The 17,122-nt window shown below is 36.6% G+C and overlaps 2 protein-coding genes across 2 annotated transcripts; both read right to left on the bottom strand.

Annotated features, from left to right (window-relative positions):
• Positions 1-9,192: 9,192 nt before the first annotated feature.
• Positions 9,193-11,845, bottom strand: LOC149213722 (uncharacterized). Its single transcript, XM_089390801.1, has 2 exons — positions 11,432-11,845; positions 9,193-11,309 (listed from the first exon to the last, which is right to left on the bottom strand). The coding sequence occupies exon 2, from the start codon at positions 10,730-10,732 to the stop codon at positions 9,494-9,496; it is 1,239 nt and encodes a 412-aa protein (XP_089246927.1). The 5' UTR covers positions 10,733-11,309; positions 11,432-11,845; the 3' UTR covers positions 9,193-9,493.
• Positions 11,832-13,122, bottom strand: LOC149213721 (disease resistance protein Roq1-like). The gene is made up of 2 exons (XM_089389124.1): positions 12,572-13,122; positions 11,832-12,480 (listed from the first exon to the last, which is right to left on the bottom strand). The coding sequence occupies exons 1-2, from the start codon at positions 13,120-13,122 to the stop codon at positions 11,832-11,834; spliced, it is 1,200 nt and encodes a 399-aa protein (XP_089245250.1).
• Between the last annotated feature and the right edge of the window lie 4,000 nt (positions 13,123-17,122).

Genomic DNA, 17,122 nt, shown 5'->3' with positions numbered 1-17,122 from the left:
TGTTGTAGGAAATATTTTTGATGGTCCATTATTTTTTACAGAAAGAAGAAGACAATTTATTTCATTACCATTTAATATATTGGAGGTTATTATAAACAATTATTCTCACTAATCTGAAGTATCTAAAATTCTCAAGGTATTCAACTTAAACGAAGTTGAACCCATCAAAGGTTTGATCTTGAAGGGGTATTTCCAAAACATTTAGTTCTTATGACATATGGTAATTTATTCACCAAAATTGTATATGGAATAGGGGATAATGACATTGAAACATCAAATAAAAAGAAAAAGTGATAAGGAATGATGACGTGGATGCATAAATTAGCAATAATTCTTAACAAAAATGGAGTAAGAAAAAACAAAGAGGAAAAAATGCTACCAATATGCAGTCTTCCTCTAGTTCATAAGCATGTAAGAGTTCCTCTTCTACGCAGAAAAAATAGGGAACACGCAAAGTAGAGTAGAGAGTAATGATAGACATGCTAGAGGAGATGATGGTAAGGAACCACCACACACTGATATTGAGAAAAATAATGTCATTAAATAGACAAAAAAATAAGACAAATTCAAGCAAACAAGATTCCCAACATTCTGAATACCATACTAATAGGGAAGTGGATAACATTATGACACTTAATTATGTGGCATTAGGGATCACTGAAAGTCAGAAAATTATAAAGCAGTTGAGTCATGAAGAGCCTATAGTCTTTGAAGAATAGTGTTTAACCATGTACGTTGCCCAATACAACAAAGTAGAAAGGAAATTCATAATTGATAAGGTTCACATTAAGAATAAAATGGTGAGAAATAAATGGAGATCAAAGGTGGATGTTTCAAGTGTTGGACCTTTAGGACTCATAAAAATACACATGATTATAGGAGACACTCTTACCCACTATGTCTTGAAGCAAGGGTTAGAGAATATAATATGAAAGAGGAAAATACATGAAATAGAGGAGGGTTTAAGCCCTAGACCTCTATTTACACCTCTAATAGCCATATTAGCTCCTAATCGAATGTATGAAACAACACACATGACATCTAGCAAGATAAAGAAAGTAGCCAAGTTATTAAGTGGAGTAACACTAAAAACATCAACAAGTGACTCCAGATTATTTTGAAGCTCGGGATATTAGTCTAACTTTAAGAAATCTTTCATAAAGGATTTCTTTTTTTAACTAAATATTCACATAAAGTCTTAAAACATGATTGGCCTTTTTCTAAAAATGATTTAAATACATTTATTGCATAAGTTTCAAGTCTAAGTGAATTTTAGAGAAGTTAGCAAGGATTTCCATCAAGTAAGAGAATGAAGCAAATAAAAGTAGGATGGTTTGCTAAAATACATATATTGTAGGAATCTATTGCTAGATTTGTGAAGATCAATGATAAAAGAAGTTACATTTTGTTTAAAGCGACTAAATTTGACCTTAAAGAGCCACAATTAATAAGAGATTCCATGGCGATACCGAAAGATCTATTAGAATATGAGTTGAGCACAATAAGAGCATCATTGGGCCAATGGAGTGGGAAATATCACTAACTTCCCGAAGGAGAAGATTAAAAAGTGCTTATTTACTTTTGTTAATGGAAACGATGACCAATTGAAAACTATTAAATAATTACACTCATATTTTAAGAAATATTTGCACTTGAGGTAAAGTAGGATATTATAGCTCCACCTATGAGGAAGTACATACAAGATTGGTTTAAAAAATACTTCATAGAAATTTTTAATTCTAAAGAACTACCAAAGGTAGTTACATCAAGAAGACTTAAAAGCCTAGAATATATACTCTGAAACCTAGATGTTAAAAGAGATGTCCTAGTGCCTTGTCAACCAACAACTTTCTCCTATACCACTTTTTAGACTTCCAGGATCAAGGCCTTAGGGATGACATGTTCGAGTGGAACCATTGTTGAATTCATGGACACTTCAAATGCAAGTCGAGTTGAGTTTTATTCCACTTGAGCTCGATGCTTAGTCAACTTGCAGCTTCTACCTTTCCTCCTTTATAACCTGTTGAGATGCAACCTCAGGGATGATGTCATGCTTACATCACTATTTCCATGTGGTTCCATAGGATTGGTCCATGTGTCACACATTTTTGGCCCAACTGGGTACCCAAAAATGTTGAATATTCATACCGCTTGTCCTACATATTGACGACACCTCAGCCAATAAAATGTTTCCACATGTGTACCACGAGGAGAGAGAAAGGGTTCTAGGACTTGTATTTTTCAATGAATTCCTTTATTAAATTTCTAAGGGCCCCTGCCAATTTTTTAACTTTGTGTCACTCTACCTTACTGTGTTGCTGCCATGTTTGCTAATGCTTCCATCTCGATCCTTCACTTCTTCACATGCTATGAAACTTATGGGGTAAGAGTTTGTCGGAATTATGTGTTTTGTGGGGACCTTTGCTCACCAATCAAAAAGATTCCCGCTGATGCTATTAGATCCATGTCCACTCGAATATCATAGAAAACCACCTCATGTTTTGCGCTAAACAAATTGCCCATTTCGGAACCCTTTTGCATGGTTTGTGGTATACATGGAGGAGGGTGTCAGAATCAATCTTCGTTGTTTATCACAAGATCGACGGTATGGGAAAATTGCCCATTATAACACCCCCTTCTATGTTACAACCTAAGCATGCTGACCCGAGTAGAATCTCTCTTATGCGCTGGTGGGGGAATGTGGCAGAATATCTACCCACAAAATTTCTTTCCATTTAAATGGTCACTTCTGCCAATCAACAACGCCTACTCCTATCGTTGTCATGCCACATGTCCCATGCTGACATCATCCTTGGCCTTCACTACTACATGCAATTTGACTCTTCTAGGGTATCCCTGTTAGGCTTGAGTGTAAAGAGGCCTCCACCACCATCCAATGAGATTTGTCTCCTCTATTGTTAGGTATGCCCACGTCTACCATGCTCCCCTTTAGTGACTCCACCAACTGGTCCTCCAAGCACTTTTAGCTCTGTAATTTTGAGTTTGGGGCACTTGAATTTGACAAGCAATATCTCCTGATCGAGGAGGCCATTCGCAGACTTCACATATCATTAGAATGCTCTTTTCCAAGAATAATACAACTATGCCACTTCCATGAGCCTTTAAGCTAAACTCTTAAGGAAAAAGCTCCTTCAAATCCTATAACTCTCATAGATCAGCCATCCTTGCCCATTTGACATCAATTCCAACATTATTCTGAACACGTTGTTGAAGGAAATATTTTTGATGGTCCATTAGTTTTTACAGAAAGAAGAAGACAATTTATTTCATTACCATTTAATATATTGGAGGTTATTATAAACAATTATTCTCACTAATCTGAAGTATCTAAAATTCTCAAGGTAGTCAACTTAAACGAAGTTGAACCCATCAAAGGTTTTGATCTTGAAGGGGTATTTCCAAAACATTTAGTTCTTATGACGTATGGTAATTTATTCACCAAAATTGTAGAAGGAATAGGCGATAATGACATTGAAACATCAAATAAAAAGAAAAAGTGATAAGGAATGATGACGTGGATGCATAAATTAGTAATAATTCTTAACAAAAATGGAGTAAGAAAAAACAAAGAGGAAAAAATGCTACCAATATGCAGTCTTCCTCTAGTTCATAAGCATGTAAGAGTTCCTCTTCTACGCAGGAAAAATAGGGAACACGCAAAGTAGAGTAGAGAGTAATGATAGACATGCTAGAGGAGATGATGGTAAGGAACCACCACACACTGATATTGAGAAAAATAATGTCATTAAATAGACAAAAAAATAACATAAATTCAAGCAAACAAGATTCCCAACATTCTGAATACCATACTAATAGGGAAGTGGATAACATTATGACACCTAATTATGTGGCATTAGGGATCATTGAGAGTCAGAAAATTATAAAGGAATTGAGTCATGAAGAGCCTATAGTCTTTGAAGAATAGTGTTTAACCATGTATGTTGCCCAATACAACAAAGTAGAAAGGAAATTCATAATTGAGAAAGTTCACATTAAGAATAAAATGGTGAGAAATAAATGGAGATCAAAGGTGGATGTTTCAGGTGTTGGACCTTTAGGACTCCTAAAATACACGAGTATAGGAGACACTCTTACCCACTATGTCTTGAAGCGAGAGTTAGAGAATATAATATGAAAGAGGAAAATACATGAAATAGAGGAGGTTTTAAGCCCTAGACCTTTGTTTACACCTCTAATAGCCATATTAGCTCCTAATCAAATGTATGAAACAACACCCATGACATCTAGCAAGATAAAGAAAGTAGCCAAGTTATTAAGTGGAGTAACACTAAAAACATCAACAAGTGACTGCAGATTATTTTGGAAGGTCGGGATATTAGTCTAACTTTAAGAAATCTTTCATAAAGGATTTCTTTTTTTACTAAATATTCACATAAGACTTTAAACATGATTGACCTTTTTCTAAAAAAGATTTAAATAAATTTATTGCATAAGTTTCAAGTCTAAGTGACTTTTAGAGAAGTTAGCAAGGATTTCCATCAAGTAAGAGAATGAAGCAAATAAAAGTAGGATGGTTTGCTAAAATACATATATTGTAGGAATCTATTGCTAGATGTGTGAAGATCAATCATAAAATAAGTTACACGTTGTTTAAAGCGACTAAATTTGACCTTAAAGAGCCACAATAAATAAGAGATTCCATGGAAATACTGAAAGATCTATTAGAATATGAGTTGAGCACAATAAGAGCATCATTGGTCCAATGAAGTAGGAAATATCATTAACTTACCCAAGGAGGAGATTAAAAAGTGCTTATTTACTTTTGTTAATGGAAACGATGACCACTTGAAAACTATTAAATAATTACACTCATATTTTAAGAAATATTTGCACTTAAGGTAAAGTAGGATATTATAGCTCCACCTATGAGGAAGTACATACAAGATTGGCTTAAAAAGTACTTAATAGAAATTTATAATTCTAAAGAACTACCAAAGGTAGTTACATCAAAGAAGACTTAAAAGCCTAGAATATATACTCTGACACCTAGATGTTAAAAGAGAGGTATCATTCAATCCATCAATCCTTTGCAAATTTTGTTAGTTTTAATTCTTAAAGTAATTTCTCTTCTTTATTTCCAATGTGTAATCATCCAACTTTGTTAAGTGTTTATCCATTTTGCGAACTTGATCCTTAATTGAATTTCTCTTTTCTTCTAGATTACTATACTATTTATTTGTCCAAAAGAGCCCCATCCCAATCTATTTAGGACAAATGCATTACTTTTATCATTTAAGTATTAGGAACATTGTGTAATGCAATAGGCACACACTTCATTCAAATTTGACTTTAATTTGTAGCATTTTTTACTCTCATGCAGAGCTTTTTCAATAGTGCATGAAATTTATGATTTCAAAGAATTTTTTATAAAGCATGAAATATCGTGAATGTTGTGATATGCATCTTATGGTTCTAAATGGATAAAATCATGTAAAGCTCTCTGAAATATCTTAACCATAATTTTGATTTTATGTTTATGAATGTTTCTTCAAACTTGTTTTCCTCGTCATATTTATGGATGGATGTGATGGAATGAGTTAGGTATTTTAATTTGTGAGGTTACATTATTTTCAATTTGATTATCTTTTTAATTGTAATGTTATTTATTATTTTTTATTTAAAGCACATGATCCACTCACACAGGAATAAAGTGTTGAATACTATATTTATTTGTATCAGTGAATACCTTTAAACATGGAAAATTTTAGGGGCTAATATTCGTAGGTGTGCTAATTTTCCATGATTTATCCAAAAAACGATTCGCCAATTTCCAATTTTTTAAATGATTTACCCAAATTTTACAATATACAATTATTTTACCTTAAAAATCACCAACATTATATAGAGAGTATATATAAAATCATTATAAATTTGAATAGTTTTACAAATACATCAATAAACATTTTATAGTTTGCATATTAGGGACTAGTGAGATTTGTAAATGCTTTTAAACTTCAAGATAATTTTCCATCCTTGAAATTTTCCTTGCCTTTAAAATCTTAGTGTGAAAGAGTATCACCTCTATAAAAGATTAGAAGGAATCTGAAAATTTCTCCAAGAAGTTGGCTCTTATCGTTGATAAGGAAAGAGATCAACATCATCATGCTAAAATGTAATGGTGAGAAAATAGTGAATCATTATCAGTTCATTTTTTGTTGGTCTATTATAGTTAATAATATAGGCCTATTAACATCCATACTTAGGCATTGCTAGCCAAAGGCAAGCAAATTCAATGCAACATAACCCTTCATGTAAGATAACCATTATGGAACATGCCAATTACACAAAGTCAACCAAAATTAATGTTTCAATTGTCTAACATAACTATTGAGAAATGTTTATATCCAACATAACCCATAAAAAAATGTGGCAATCTAATATAACCCTTCATGAATATTAATAGACATATATTAAGCACATTGATAACAAAGTTTACTAGGGAAAATTTTAGGGCTAATATTTGCAGGTAGGCTAATTTTCCATGTTTTTTTTTTCCGAAAAAAAGATTTCCAAATTTCCATTTTATCTAAAAATAATTCACCCAAATCTTATAGTATAAAATTATTTAACCTTAAAATTTGCCATAGTCTTATACAAACTATATGAAATTATTAGAAATTCAAATATTTGTATAAACAGATCGCCAAACATTTTATAAATTGCATATTAGAGACTAGTAAAATTCATCAAAGTTTTTAAACTTTAAAATAAATTTACATCCTTAAATTTGTTCCTAAAGTTGACCTTTTAATGTCATAATGTGATATAACCCTTTATGAACCATGCAATGCAACGTAACTATTAAGAAACATATTGATTTCACAAAAATAAAGTCAAAATAAACGTCACAATCTAACATAACCATTGATGAATGCCACAATCTAACAAAATTATTTTCATAAATATTACAACATCAAAAACTCTTTATGAATGTGATAATAGGATGTCATAGTTGATCAACATCATTATTTGACAACCATTATGAACATAATGATTGAACATAATACATCAAAATTAAACATTGGAATATATATAATAACTATATTGCAAACCTCTTACTGTCTTACAAATGATGAAATGCAGTGTAACCCTTAACGGTCATAATAATTGAACATCAGTCAACAAATATGAATATCACAACATAACATTATCAATATAAAATGTCATCGACCAACATAACTCATCATACATGTCACAATATCGCATAACCCCTAATGAATAATGAATATCAATAGTAGAATGATGATGGTTTGGTCATAATTCATAATATTTGACCATTAATAATAATAATAATAATATCTATTTTTAAGGTCACAACCAAACCACACACCAAATTGGTGTATGAGACCCCCTTGTTTGTGGGACAAGGGACCCACCTTCGCGTAGCGATTTGACTGCTAAGTGTATGAAGGCATACATACTCTACCCCCCTCTCGTTTTGAACCTATGACCTCTTAGGAGGAAACACATGCTCTTAACCATTAGGCTCACTCAAGCTGTATTAAACATGCTTCAACATGTTTAAGTATATCTATCTATAATTAACAATAATAATAAAAAATCATTATCAACAGACAACCATTATCATCATATCTATGTAACTAATACATTGCCTTAAAAATAACTTTTATTATAATGACATTATATCAATAATTTCAAATAACATTATATAAATTTTGTAATATTATATCTAAATTAATATTAATTTGTATAGTTGTGTGTATTAATATTTAAATTTTAATAAATCACATAAATATGGTATATCTTTTTATTATTATTTAATATATAATTCATATTCAACATTTTAATATATTATTTTATATTATTTTATTAAATCATTAATAGTTAATCATTTTACTTTGGACAGCTATTATAGGCAAGAATCATGATTGAATCACAATCGGTACTATTATTCACCTTAATGTCAAGATATTCAAATTTTCCACCATAATTTTCAACATAATCAAATTTTTACCACAAAAACTAACATATTTCAAACCCACTAACTACCAATCCTTTAATAAATTTTTTAATTATATTATAATATCATAAATTATACCAATTTAATATATAATTTTGTATTTATTTTTTAATTGCATTATAATATTAAAAATATAATTTATATAATAATTACTATAATTATACAAGAATATTAAATATGCTTATTAAAAACACCCAAAAATAAATATAAAATTATGCTAACATATTTATTATAATATTACAAATTATACATATTTATTATGAAAAATCAAATATTTTTATTTAAATTTTAAAAAAATTTATCACAAATTATACAAATTTAATATATAACTTCGTATTTATTTTTTAATTACATTATAATATTATAAATATAATTTATAATAATTACTATAATGATACGAGAATATTAAATATGCTTATTAAAAAAACCCAAAAATACATATAAAATTATGCTAATATATTTATTATAATATTACAAATTATACATATTTATTATGAAAAATCAAATATAATTTATAATTTTAAAATTAATAATAAATTTACACGAAAATACGGGAAATGAAGATACATAGATTCTAACACTAAAATTTACTGTCTAGTGATTCATTAATTTATAAGAATATTTAATTTATTGTTATTAATCTATGAATTTATATGAATATATATTGAAAAAAAAAATATTGAAAAGTTTTGAGATGTCATGGAATATATATATTGAAAAAGAATGTTTCATTTTTAGATATACTCAAATTAACAATTGAAATTTTTTAGTATATAAGCTAATAATAATAAATTATATGTTTTAGCTGTTTCTAACAATATTAATAATAAAATTAGTGGTTTGACTAGGACCTTTGGTCAAAATTAGCCGTTGGCATTATAGTTGTTGGAGTCTCTGCACACTCTATTTAATCAAGCTAACCCGGATTAGTTCTTCAAATTGCGCTGACGATGAACCACACTGGTTGGTTCGAAACGCGTCGACAAAAGATTGGTTATGTGATTTTGCCGAAGATTATCTAAACAAAGTAATAGCTTCATAAGACGTCTTTCTAATATTTTCAAGTAATTTTTTATTTAATAATTTGGTTAAATTTATTAAAATTTAGATAAAAAAATTTTAATGGTTAACATTGTATAAATTTAATATTTCATAATTTGTTTCACGATACCTGCTGTTCACCAGCAAAGTTTTAGAGAGTAGTCTTAAGAGGGCACAAAGTCGCCCAGCAAATAGTGGAAATCCGAAATTCCCATACGATTTTCCCTTCAGCACCCCACGAGCAAAATTGAAATATCAGTAGAAGTAACGACAGAGTCCAAAATCTACAGTCGAAGAGAAGTACATTAAGATAGCTCTCTCAAGTATAAACCATTAACCAATGCTCCAACGTCCAGTGGGTAATGACAAGTGACAAACCAGTGGTCCAGCTGGTAATAACAAGTGACAACCCAGTCGACTAATTAAGACTTAGGATTCGTCACGTTCCCAATCTCCTTTGGGAAACGTTTCTAAATTGAAGCACCCAGTTAAGTTAGTACGTCGGAGGTTCCTTGATTCCCCAAAAGAAACCGGCAGCAGTCGCAAGTTGGAGCACCAAGACAAGTCAATATATTCGAGTTTCTTAAAGTTAGCAGTGTAATCTGGAAGCACATACAAATTCGACCACCTTGACAGATTAAGATATTCGAGGTTGCAGAAGTTCGCAAAGGAATATGGAAGCATCTTCATATTGGAGCACTGGGACAAGTCAATATGATGAAGGTTCGTTAAGTTTCCGAAGGAATCTGGAAGAAGCTTCAAATTGGAACACTGGGACAGGTCAATATGATGAAGGTTAGTTAAGTTTCCAAAGGATTCTGGAAGAAGCTCCAAATTGGGACACTGGGACAAGTCAATATGATGAAGGTTCGTTAAGTTTTCGAAGGAATCTGGAAGAAGCTTCAAATTGGAACATTGGGACAGATCAATATGATGAAGGTTAGTTAAGTTTCCAAAGGATTCTGGAAGAAGCTCCAAATTGGGACATTGGGACAAGTCAATATGATGAAGGTTCGTTAAGTTTCCGAAGGAGTCTGGAAGAAGCTTCAAATTGGAACACTGGGACAGGTCAATATGATGAAGGTTAGTTAAGTTTCCAAGGGCAGATGGCAGCTTCTCCGAATTCCAGCACTGGGACAGGTCAATATGTTGAAGGTTAGTTAAGTTTCCAATGGCAGATGGCAGCTTCTCCAAATCCCAGCACTGGGACAAGTCAATATACTTTAGGTTCGTCAGCTCCCCCACAGAGTTTGGGAGCCACGGCAGGCTGAAGCACCCTCGCAAGTTGAGGATCTGCAGGCCCGTCAGCTCCCCCACCGAGTCTGGGAGTCCCTGCAGGCAGGAGCAATGATACAAGTTGAGTTCCTCCAGGCCTGTCAGCTGCCCCACTGAATCTGGGAGCCCTTGCAGGCTGGTGCACCTTTCCGAGCTGAGGCTCTGGAGGCCCATCAGCTTCCCCACCGAGTATGGGAGCCCCTGCAGGCTGGTGCACCCTTCCAAGCTGAGCCTCCGGAGGCCCGTCAGCTGCCCCACCGAGTCTGGCAGCCCCTGCAGGCTGGAGCACGAACACAAGTCGAGAGTCTGGAGGGCCGTCAACATCCCAACTGAATCCGGCAGCAACATCATTTGTTCACAGTGTTCTAACGTGATATGTTTCAATGAATGCATATCATAGAATTCATTTGGTAAAATTTTAAAATAACTATTTTTCAGGACAATTTTTTCGAGCTGATTCAGTTTACCAATAGACTCTGGAACCTGTGAAAGTGGAGCATCAATATACAATTCCGTCAACTGTAGTGGTGCCTGCGATGCAATGTGTACATGAAAACATTAAAGTTGATTTGCCCCTTTAATTGTAACCTATTTGACATTGTGATAAACAAAGACAATTCTTAAATGCAAGCAATTTTTATAATTTGAAGAGAAATGTAAATCGATCTCTGTCCAAATAAATTAGAATTTGTGCTACCTCAGATTCATATTGCCAGAGTGTTTTCAAATTCTTCCCCTCTATGTGTAACACTCTTAAATTCCTTGTTAGAATTGTGAAAGATATGGAGAAGATCGGACAGTTCTCCCATCGGAGATATATCAGTTGTCGTAACTCCCCAGCGTTGAACACGCGTTCAACAAAAGAACCTTCACCCCTAAGCAGTTCCAACCTGCTTAGGTTGCAGTTGCCCGCAACGTTTTCGAAAAATTGTTCACTGCCATTTCCATAATCCATCCTAATTCCTCGCACCTGAATGGTTCACTCGGAGTTGTTAAAAACATTATTTTTTCTTAAAAATATTCAAAACAAATAGGCAATTTAGATATCACAATGCTAATCTGAAAATCCGTGGAGAGCTTCAACATACGTACAGGCGATAAGGGGGAAAGAGTACGAAGAAGATTGACATTTGGTCGCGAAAGCCGAAGCGGATGTTCCTTCTCTGCTACATCTCTGCCGAGATCGCGGAGGTGGTCGTGCATTCTTATACACTTTTCATAGTCGATCTCGATTAGGCATCTGTTCTCTAAGTTGCAGAGACCCAGCCATCCTGCCCAACCTGATCCGTTCAATGTTCTGATAGCGGTATCTCTGTTCTCTCCTATAAAAAAACAAGCGACATCTAAAAAGATCTCCCGCTCCTCTTTATCGAGACCATCACAGCTAATTTTAAGGATGCTATGAATATCCGTGGGAAGTATTCTTCTGATTTTGTCTAACTGTCTTTTCCAAAACTCAGAATCTTTTCCACGAATAGCCGCTCCAGTGACCTTAAGAGATAAGGGCAATCCCCATTTCAGGACAACCCTGGTCAAAGGCAACCAAGCAGAATAGTGCTCTAGACTGTTGCCGGTTAAGGCCTGTTTGCATGTAAATAGACGCGCCTAGAATTCCCGAGCTTGTAAGTACATCCATATTGCGAGAAGTAACCAAGATTAAACTACTGGCCTGAATGGTATCTATCACCGGTGAAAACAATGCGTCAAGTTGATCAATATGATCAACATCATCTAAGACTATCAGAGATGGGGGGGAGGATGAGAGATGCTTTCGGAGCTTCTCTATGCCTTCATCGGTGTTGCTTATTTGCACGTCCTTCAAATGAGCCAAGTCTTTAAGAAGTTGTGTCTGCAATGAACTTAAAGAACTCTTGGCTGCGTTTTCTCTCACATCAGACAGAAAACAAGATCGATCATAATTTGATGTGTGTCTGTTGAAGAATCCTTTTGAAAGGGTCGTTTTGCCTACCCCGCCAAGACCCACAATTCCCACAACCCTAGTCTTCTGGCTTTGCACAATTCTTTCCACACATTCTATTTTCTCATCCAGCCAAGTATCATATTCGGCTACATAAAAAGGTGTTTTACGAACCTTTCGCCACACTTCCTTTACGACCTCATCAACTAGCTGCCCTTCGTCACTGAACAATATGCACCATAATGTGATTGAGGAATATACCTTATGATTCATTAAATAACTAAAAGAAACTGGAGAGAGAGTATGGCCCTTACCCGTGATATGCGTTCATATCAAAACCGCTTTTATATGAAACAACAGAGAGAGCATTCCTCCATTTTTCCAGAGTGCTCGAGTCATGTCGTGGCTTTGTTTCGTTGGTATGAGGATCTAATGTTCTCTTCTTTTCGAGCATCTGCAGGTCTCGAGCATACTGACTCTGGACTACATCTCCACTCCGCGTCCAGCGAAGTTCCGCAGGATCGACATTATGGAAGACAGGAATAATTGTCGATCCAGATTCCACCATTAGTGCGAGCTCCTCAAGACACCATCTTGATTGGGCATATGTTGGAGAAAATATTGCAACATGCACTGAGGCGGTTCGAATAGCCTCTTTGATTTGAGAAGGCATGTCCTCTCCCTTACGCAATTTGGGCTGGTCCAAATTTACTCTTAAGCCACGTACAGTAAGACCACGGTAGATATGGCTGGCGAGGCGTTTCTTTTCGTCGGAACCGCGGTGGTTCAAAAAAATGTCATAAACATGGGTAGTGTTGGTGGATGAAGACGAAGAAGAGGGTGGTGTCGAAGTAAGGTCCGCCATGGGATACAGAAGAAGAAAGAAGCAAGCGAGATCCAAGACGTTTTACAGAGAAGAAAGAAGCAAGCGAGATCCAAGACGTTTTACAGAGATTGGGGATGAGCGGTGAACCTCAATATTTTCGTCTGAATAATGTCAAGACCACCTACCAGCGAATCGATGAGAACAAAACAGCACACTAATTATATCTGGTCGATTCAGACGATTTGTTTTCCGCTGAACAAACCAAGTCTATATATATTTCCATTGAATGATACTTTTGTTTTCCGCTGAACGAACCAAGAGGATACTTTTGTTTTATTATTAAATTGTTTTTAAATGGATTGAAGGAACTAATACCGTAATCTGAACGGTGAAACTTTTGTTTTATTATTAAATTGTTTTTAAATGGATGGAAGGAACTAATACCGTAATCTGAACGGTGAAATCATGAAAGTTGCTGCATTATTGAGTGTCGCCGCCGAGTCACCGACCATATATTCCAGATCGTTTAGAAGATGTGCTGACCACAGATATGTGGGACCTAATCTTTATGCAAAAGCAATAAATCCACTAGCCCGAGACATGATAGCCCGAGACATGATTGATATCTTAGGTTATTATCCATTATCTCAAAAGTACAAAGACAGGTCTATAGGATTATTAAATTGGAATTGTTGAATTAAAAAAGTTGTAATTTGATTAAAATAATAATTTATGTATAAATGTTTTATTTAAGTAGAAGTTATTTTGGATAATTCTTACTAGCTGGCAAGCTTTTTACATGAGAAGTTTTCTATAAGAGATGTTGGTTAATTCATTGGTTTTACTTTCAAAAACTTGAAGGAATTTGAAGAATAAGTATAAAATTACTTTGTGGGATTTGATCCCAAAATCACTGATTTGTAAATACATACTCAATGAAATGTTACTTAGTTGAAACCGTGCCCAAATGTTTGATATAAGCAAATAAGCCCAAAAGATTGAAAAGTTACAACTAAAACTATAATCAGTAGCCCCGTTGTAAGGCCTTCGTTGTGCCGGCCGCGGTTGGGCGAGCGAGCGCGGTTGGGCGGCGAGCCGGGCCACACGATGGACAAATAGCGCAGGTGCACAAATGGCCGGGCGCGAGTTGAACTGCACGGGCAGGCGCATGGGCGGGCGCGCGAGCTGGAGTACACGCAGGCGGGCGCGCGAGTTGAACTGCACAGGCAGGTGCATGGGCGGGCGTGCGAGCTGGAGTACACGCGGGCGGGCGCGCGGTGCAGGGGCGGGCGCGCGATGCACGAGCGGGCGCACGGTACAGAGGCAGGCGCGAGCTGCACGAGCGTGCGACGATGGATATGCGACGATAGTGCTAACTTAGTGAACGACCGAGTGTTATGCGATGGTTTATGCCCATGCCTTGAGCGTTTGCGGTGGAAGGGTGGCTGACCTATGGCGATGAGGGTGTGGCCGACTTGTAGAGCACCCAAACGATGCGTGTGAAGGGGGGTGTGGGCGGTTGGTTGGGCAGCCCACCCACACCCCACGATGGGTATATACACTTGTGAGTTGAGCGTTCAAACTCATCAAATCAACAACACATTCGATCAAGGATCTTCGCTCTTGAAGAGAAGTACTAGTGCGCAATTTCGAGGAGAGATGAGCGCATAGCTCATGCGCCCTCCTTGGTGGAACGCACTTAGTGGAAACGCTCACGGTGAAAGGTGAAGGTGTTGGGCAAGACATGCCCGGGTTGATCGTGCGGTTGTGTTGTTGTGCCGAGACTTGACAAGGGTGTCTTGGTGGCTCAGGTGTGCACCCACCCATCATGCAAGGAACGCACACACATTGTAAAAGGTTGATTTGCCGATGTTGTAAAAGTGACTAAGTATAGACTTGGACTTTGCCAAGAATACTTGTGAAGCTTGTATTATTGAAAAATGATTGATTATTATATATTGTTGGACAGACTCATTGTTCAGGGAGTTGCCCCTCCCTTTATACTATGCAATTATTGTTCTCTTTTATAATTGCTGTTGATAATGAATGAGTATGGGTGTTCATTAGTATAAAGGCTAACATAATATTACTTGGTTGCGCAACACAAACTAAGTAAGGAAAGTGAATTAGGCATAGTCCATGAACATTAGTATTGGTGAAAAGAAAGTGTTCGGTGGTGCCGCACCTCGCTATAAGCGGTTGGAAGACTACCGCAGGTGTAGGGGTGTGACAGGTGGTATCAGAGCAGCTGATTCGGGCATTGAAGGTTGAAGCTGCTACACACCTCCACTGAAGTGAAGGTGGTATCGAAGCAGGTTGCTCATGACAGGTAAAGCCGATTCAGGGTTTGAAGCTGGTGAGCAGGGTTGCTCATGACAGTGGAAGCAGGTACTTGCAAGTGAAGGAAGCTAGTTTCACATACAAGTGGAACAAGGGCCGGTTCGTAGTTGCAGGGAACTTGGTGAAGTTGGTAAATGGTGAAACAGGTTTAGCAGGGGTGAAGCCTTGTGCTTGGGCCAAGCCGAACGACAAGGCATGGCAAGTTTGGGAGAATGCGAAGGGAAGCTCTTGCTTACCTTATACAGGTTGAAGAGGTTGAAAGAAGAGAATCCCCGGATTCGAAAGGAACTTGAAGTCTTGGAAAAGAATGTTGAAAATTAACTTCTTCAACTTGGTTGGACAATGGAGCAAGATGAAGTTGCAGATTGTGCTATCAAGGAAGAGGAAGTGATGATGATTGAAGATGTTGCAGACATGACCATGATGGGGGATGAACTTGAGATTGATCAAGTTGGACCAGGATCGTGCAGTTTGCAAACATGGATGAATGAGGATACTCATATGGAGGAACCTCATGGTGATAGTACCATTGATACTTATGTTTCATTTGGACATTTGGTGGATGGACCGTATGCAGGGAAGGGCAAAGCTAGTTTGTCGATGCAAGGGAGCATCTTACCATGGATGTCTATGATGAGACCTTGTATGGAGAAGCAAGGATTGTTGATTGTTGCACGACTTGTTGGGGTTGTTTGTGACCTTATGGTAGAAGGTGCAACAGCCCGTGACAAGGGAGGAATATGATGATCGTTGCGGAGGATTGGGTCATGCTTTAGCCACATGGAAAATTAGCTAAGTCCCCGGCATGACTCATGGACAGATTGAAGGGCACACATTTGATGATACTTGGGTGGACTTCTCATGGCCGAGACCAAGAGAAAGTCTTGGTGGAACCTTTAGTGGGAGAGCTATGATGGAGAGACTCATGAGATGATGATATGGTTGGGTGACCGAGTTCACTAGACCGAAGATAGTAGACTTGGATGAGATGACTGATTGTTGTGATGGGCCTACTTGGTTGGACTACATGGACAACTTAGTCATGGACATCAGGTAGACATGAAACATGGCAGTCTTATGCAGGGACATTATGTGGGAGCACTTGTAGAGGTGTCACTTATGGACATCCAATGAGGAGTGCCAAGGCAGGGATGTTGTGCAGATGGGTTTGCTAGTGTGACATGGAGACTTATTACTTATGAGCCGATGGAGAGGTTGTGCACTCTTGTACAACAAAGCCATGGACTTGGATGGAGTTATGAGCAGGCTATGGAGCATTCCTACTACATGGAGAGCTGAGGCATCTTGCAGAGACCTTTGGGCTGAGACTTGTATGCTTGCTGAGATATTGGTTGGGGATGGTTTATGGAGCTCATGATGACATGAGATTGTTGTGACTTTTGGGGACTTCATATATGGTGGACTTAGAGGATCTGATGCATTGAGAAGCTGAGGTTAGAGACTTTGATGCAGGATGGGGTGCATACTTTCAAGTACATGTATGGGCATGGCTTGGAAGAGTGACTTGATGTGGAGGATCGATATGAGACACTTTGGAGTGATGAAGTTACAATGATGATGATGCCTTGGTGGCAACACTTGGACATGGGTTGAGCCGAGACTCAACCACTTTTGACACATGGGAGCTAATTGTTCTATGATCATGGGCAACACATGGATAGATGAGATAGTTGTATAC

This window comes from Pinus tabuliformis, chromosome 1_1 (assembly GCF_031772625.1).
Source record: "Pinus tabuliformis cultivar Carrire ecotype Pingquan chromosome 1_1, CPIR1, whole genome shotgun sequence".
Taxonomy (NCBI): Eukaryota; Viridiplantae; Streptophyta; class Pinopsida; order Pinales; family Pinaceae; genus Pinus; species Pinus tabuliformis.
Note: the sequence above shows the minus strand (reverse complement) of the source record. Positions and strands in the feature narration are given on the sequence as shown.